Below are 6,000 nucleotides of genomic sequence, written 5' to 3' on the forward strand. Positions count from 1 at the left end.
GTCCTTTATTGTACCTGTCTTTGCATGAAATGTTCCCTTGGTATCTCTGATTTTCTTGAAGAGAGCTCTAGTTTTTCCCATTCAGTTGTTTTCCTCTGTTTCTTTGCATTGATCACTGAAGAGGGCTTTCTTATCTCTCATTGCTATTCTTTGGAACTCTGTTTTCAGATGGGTATATCTTTCCTTTTCTCCTTTGCCTTTCACTTCTCTTTTCTCACCTGTTTGTAGGGCCTCCTCAGACAACCATTTTGCCTTTATTTTATACTTTTGGTCCATATTCATCTGTATTTTGATATGTTTGTCATCAGTATTTTGTGCCTGTGTGGGTGTATATATCTGCGCTTAACATCACATTTTTAATGTTTTGATACATTCTGTTAGATTGTTTGTATGCTATGTCACTGTTCCTTTAGTTCAGTCAGTAACTTTTGGTGTCTTGATAACATTAGTAAATACCTTCTTTTATATAGTGCTTGATTCTCTTCTGTCTTAGCCTTAAGGTAACTTTCTGTGCTGTGAATCTTTATGGACATTATGATTCTTGGTGGATATTTCTATGTTACCTTGAAAAGCAGATTTCAAAAAACAAATTTGGAAAATCTTTTCCAAATTGATGCATTCCTGGGAGGGGTATTTTTAAAATAATATAAATCCTCACACTTAACTGTGTGGTTGCCTACATTTCATTCTTCGATTAAAGTCGTTTTTATTCAGTTGAAGTTCTTTAGCTAAGTGCTAAGTCTAAAGAGGTGAACAGAAAGATTAGGCAAGGGGTGAACTGGGTTGCCGTGCTCCAGTCAGAGGACATGCAGACTGGAGCCTTAGGACAGTGTGCGTCAAGGCCTGAGTTAGCCCGGGTGACGCCCTGTCCCTGATGCTGCTCAGCCTTCTTACGCGCTCTCCATCTGGGCTAGTTCCCCTCTTCCTATTTTCTGCTTATTTGTTACATAGCTTTTCACTGTATATTATCTTTATTGTGTGTTTGTCTTTCCTCCATCATTAGAGATAAGGCACTGGATCCCGTTCTCCGTCATGTCTTCAGTATCTGGTATAGTGTTTTGAAATCTAGGGTGGGCTTAGAGCATAGACTGGATGGAATGTCAAAGAAGACAGAAAGTAGTGAATGGGAGTGAGATTCCGGAGTTTTTCCAGGTCAGATTTTTTGACCCATCATGACAGGTTAGGCATCAGTTCTGTTTCTTGCATTTTTCTCTCGGCTGTGCTGGGTTTATTGCTGCATGCAGGCTTTCTCTAGTTGCGGCGAGCAGAGGCCACTCTTCACTGTAGTGCGCAGACTTCTCATTGCGGTGGCTTACCCTTTTGGGATGCCTGGGCCCTAGAGCATACAGGCTCGGTAGTTGTGGCCCACAGGCTTCGTCGCTCTGCAGCATGTGGGGTCTTTCCAGACCAGGGATCAAACCCATATACCCTGAATTGGAAGGCGGCTTCTTCTTTTCTGATTTTATTTATTTGTTTAGGCTACGTCAGGTCTTAGCTGTGGCGTGTGGGTTCAGCTGTTGCACCATGTGGGCTTAGTTGCCCTGTAGCACGTGGGATCCGAGTTCCCTGACCAGGGATGGGACTCACGTCCCCTGCGTTGGAAGGCTGATTCTTAACCACTGGACCACCAGGGAAGTCCTCATTTTAATAATTTTGAACTGACTCTCTCTGTCGATTTTGTTCTCTTTGCTTTTATGGACAGAAAAATGAAAAGGTCTGAATTTTCAACTGTGATCCAAAAAAGCTTAGAGGGAAAAAAAAGATTACAAGGATGGTGTCTCTAGACTTCCATTAACACTTCTTGAAAGATAATCCAATATTTTGGACAACAGAATAAAAATACTGAAGGATGGTGTAATAGTGATGTTTATTTCACTGCTAATGATTTATTTCATCATCCTTTTCAGTAATTCCATCCTTTCGTGTTCTTATTTTTAGTCTTTTTTTTTCTTTTAAGTACAGCTTTAGGTCACAGGTGAATGTGTTATCTGTTGCTCCATAACAAATCGTCCTAAAACTTAGCACCTTGAAACAGCAGATATTTATTTATCTCTAGTTTCTATGGGTCAGAAATGCAAGGGCAGCTGAATGCAAGGGTGGTTCTCCTAAGACTGCAAGTCATCAGCCTCAAGGCAGTAATCATCTCAGAGTTCTGGGGCTGGAGCGTCTGCTTCAAGCCCACCCACATGGTTGTTGTCAGGAGGCTCTCTTGCTCTTTGGGACCCTCCATAGGCAGCCTGAGAGTCCGCACAAGCAGACAGTCGTCGGCTTCTCCAGAGTGAGTGATCCAGTGCATAGTGAGCAGCACCCCATACACTTTCTGACTTAGTCTCTGAATCACACACCATCACTCTCACCTTTTTCTATCCTTTTGAAGAAGTGCAGCCCACAGCCAATGGGAGGGGATTAGATAAGGGCAGGTATCACTGGGGACTCTTGAAAGCTGGCTACCACAGTGAGTTAAATCCTGAGATGAAGACTAACAGAATGTTTCCAGTAAGGGATAATAAAATCACTAAGATTCTACATTGTAGATTTATGAAAGAGTCCAGTAGAGTTATAGCTTAACTGCAAGATAGTTTTATTTTTTTTAATAAATTAAAATTTTTTATTTATATTTTTAATCTTTGTTCTTTGGCAGGTCGCTCAGAGTGAGTCCTGTATCCTTATAAATAGTTAGAACTGCTTGAATAAGAAACTCAAAAATGGGAATTCCCTGGTGGTCCAGTGATTAGGATTTGGTGCTTTCACTGCTATGGGTTGGGTTTAGTCCCTAATCAGGGAACAAAGACAAGACTCAGCCGATAAAAAAAGAAAAAAAACACACAAAAATTAAAATTGGACCCAGATGATATACTCAGGATTGATTTCCACTCTCTGCTTTCCATAGAAGTTTTTTAAAATGTCTTCCGATCTGTTATTTATGAAAATGGATATTTCAGGACCATAAATTTTTCTCTGAAAATTTAGTTGATGCTGTAGAATTCTTATTTTCTAGATACTCCAAATTTCAAAATTGTTTTTAATTCTAGAAATTTTTAGTAAATTTTAATGTTAGGTAGTTGGGTTTAATTTCTGGTTTTATTGTAATTGTAGAATGTCATTTGTGTTGGTCTAATTACTGTTCTTTTTAACACATAAGTTTGATCATTATTTTTAATATGTCTTAAATTCTGTTAGGACAAATCAAATACCAATGGTCCTTAAGAATTTTTTTAAAGAATACTCTTGTCTATTTATTCCTTCAAATGAATCTCACAGTTTGTTTAAATACCTAACTATCCCATAAAGATCGAAATTAGTATTACATTGTTTTATTCTAGTTTTATTTACCTTGATGACGGTGTTGCTGTTTTCTCTTCTTCATGATTTTATATGAAAATAGGTTTTGTTTAGATTCATGATTATATTTAGGTTTTTTGTCTTTCAGATTCAGGTGTAGCTCTCTCCCAAGGAGACGGTATTTTCATGTGCCCTGGTTGAAGTGAACAAACGTTGCATCATTTTCTTCATGCACACTTGGATGGGTGCATGTCATCTGCATTTCCCCTTGTTTCATGTGACTCATGCTTAAATAAACAGATATTTTAAGGGAATAATCAGTTTGAATAACTGAACAATGGGAATATGATTAAAAGAAACTCAAGGTCACATACAGTGCAGAAAGTCAATCTGTTAAAATTGCAACTGAGCCCATTTGTATATTGTAACTTTCTTAGTAAGTATGTTAAGCTTTTTATTAATGCCTTTAAAAATAAATAACTTTTTTTAAAAACTTGACTATCTGAATCCTTTTCTTCGGAGTACATAGGGTAAGTTGAAGCCGATGGAAAGATGTAAAAAGAACAACTCAGGCTTTTTTGGGTAAAGGATAGTATTGTAAAGATACAACCAACTGTAAAACAGTGTTGCTGATAATCCAAGGTTAGGGCAGAAAGCCTCTCTGAAGCCGAATGTTAGAGGACTGGACCTCGCTGCTGGGGAACTAAGCCTGTGTTCTGCTGCTCAGAAGTCGTACTGTCCTTCTTCTCCAGCTCCTGTTCTTGTCTGTCTGCCTCTCTCTTAGCCGCCTCCACACCTTCCTCACATACACTGCCTGACATGATTGCCCAAGCCGTTCTCTTCACCACCGCCTTGCAGTTCCATCTACCATCCATTTGACTGTATCTATGTGAGTCTGTCTGTTCAAATTCTCTAGAGATGCTGGGAGGGATTGGGGGCAGGAGGAGAAGGGGACGACAGAGGAGGAGAAGGGGATGACAGAGGAGGAGATGGCTGGATGGCATCACTGACTCGATGGACATGAGTCTGAGTGAACTCCAGGAGTTGGTGATGGACAGGGAGGCCTGGCGCGCTGCGATTCATGGGGTCACAAAGAGTCGGACACGACTGAGCGGCTGAACTGAACTGATGTGAGTCTCTCTGTTCAAATTCTCTAGAGAGGTAGAACATAATACTGGTTTAGTTCAGTCTAAAGCATTGGTGTCCATAGCCTGAGCGTCTCCCTAGTCCATTTAGCTGTGGGAGATGTTAATATGGTAAGTGCTGTTTCTTTCAGAGGTTTCGCTTGGGCTAACTGCATGTGCCTAGCATATTAGTATTTGTTGAATACAAAAGTGAATATTCAAGTGATTGATAAGGAAGCTTTACAGAATTTTTTGTACAGAATAAATAGAGTTTCATCATTTTTCATAACAAGCACCTGATATATTATTTGCCTAAAATGTGCCAGGTTTAATTTAGTTCTGAAGGTAGCTTATTTGCCTTGTTAGAGTTTCAGATGTTACCTTCCTTAATACCTAATACTGTTGGAGGGTAGTTGTACGTTCAGGAGAGTCAACTCATTTCAGCAAATAGTTATTTGACTTTGTGTGAGGCACTCTTCTACATGCTTGGGAACAACACAGGTGAATGTTCCTGCTTACAGTTGTGGGAACTAGCTAGTGAACAAGTGAAATTTATAAAGTAGCACATAGTGATTCATGTCATAGAGAAAAGGGAAATAGGAAAGGGGGTTGGGCAGATTGGGATTGGAAGCAGGACACTTGTTTTAAAAAAAGAACAGGGAACTCCTAACTGAAGTGACGTTTGAGTAGAGATCCAAAGAAAATGAGAGCCATTCATGTATGTAGAGAAAGAACTTCCCAAGCAAAAAAAATGCTTGGGAAACAGGCGCAGCGGCCCTAAGACAAGAGTGTTTACCATGTTCAGAGAACAGCAAAGAAACCAGCTTGGCTGGAGTGGAAGTAAGCAAGGAGAGATGAAAGAAATGGAGGTGAGAGAGAGGTAGCCAGGGATCAGGTCATATATAGACCATTGCAATGTCGTCAACATTTCTTGGAGCTAGGAATTCATTGGAAGGTTTTTGAACCGAAGGTATTGTGTGATCAGATGCTAGGAAGAGGCTTCTGGGTGAGTTCTTGGTGGTCCAGTGGTTAGGACTCTGCACTTCTGTTATAGGGGCACAGGTTTGATCCCTGGTTGGGGAACTAAGATCCCATATGCAGAGTGGTGTGGCAAAAAAAAAATAATTTAAAAAAAAAAGCTTCTGACTGCTTTGTTGAAAATAGATGAGAAGTTTCAGGAAAGAGCAGGCTGAGTAGGACTTGGATCTGAGGGTATTTTCCAAGCAGAGTTCAGGGTCTGCCAGTAGAGTCCACGTGGAGCTGGAAGGAGTCTAGGATGACTCCCAAGGGTTCCACCTGAGCAAGTGGGAGAATTCTCCAGCACCACAGTTCAAAGGCACCAATTCTTTGGTGCTCTGCCTTCTTTACAGTCCAGCTCTCACAATCAAATGTGACCACTGAGAAGACCACAGCCTTGACTATACGGACCTTTGTTGGCAGAGTGAGGTCTCTGCTTGTCAACACTGTCTAGGTTTATCATCACTTTCCTGCCAAGAAGCAATCGTTTTCTGATCTCATGGCTGCAGTCACCATCCGCAGTGATTCTGGAGCCCAAGAAGAGGAAATCTGTCACAATTTCCACCCTTTCTCCTTC

The 6,000-nt window shown here is 40.5% G+C and overlaps 1 protein-coding gene across 3 annotated transcripts in view; it reads left to right on the forward strand.

Annotated features, from left to right (window-relative positions):
* The window catches only part of LOC102176643 (survival motor neuron protein), a 28,708-nt gene extending 24,938 nt beyond the window's left edge, over window positions 1–3,770 (forward strand). The window contains exons 9-10 of one of the 3 annotated variants that reach the window (XM_018065743.1): window positions 2,642–2,651; window positions 3,431–3,770. Coding sequence is in view for 1 of the 3 variants with exons in the window: in XM_018065744.1 (XP_017921233.1) it covers window positions 3,431–3,442 (12 nt within the window). In the remaining 2 variants the exon portion in view is untranslated. The remainder of the gene's footprint in view (window positions 1–2,641; window positions 2,652–3,430) is intronic. The other 2 variants (XM_018065744.1, XM_018065742.1) reach the window with 2 other exon arrangements.

Source organism: Capra hircus, chromosome 20, assembly GCF_001704415.2.
Source record: "Capra hircus breed San Clemente chromosome 20, ASM170441v1, whole genome shotgun sequence".
Lineage (NCBI taxonomy): Eukaryota > Metazoa > Chordata > Mammalia > Artiodactyla > Bovidae > Capra > Capra hircus.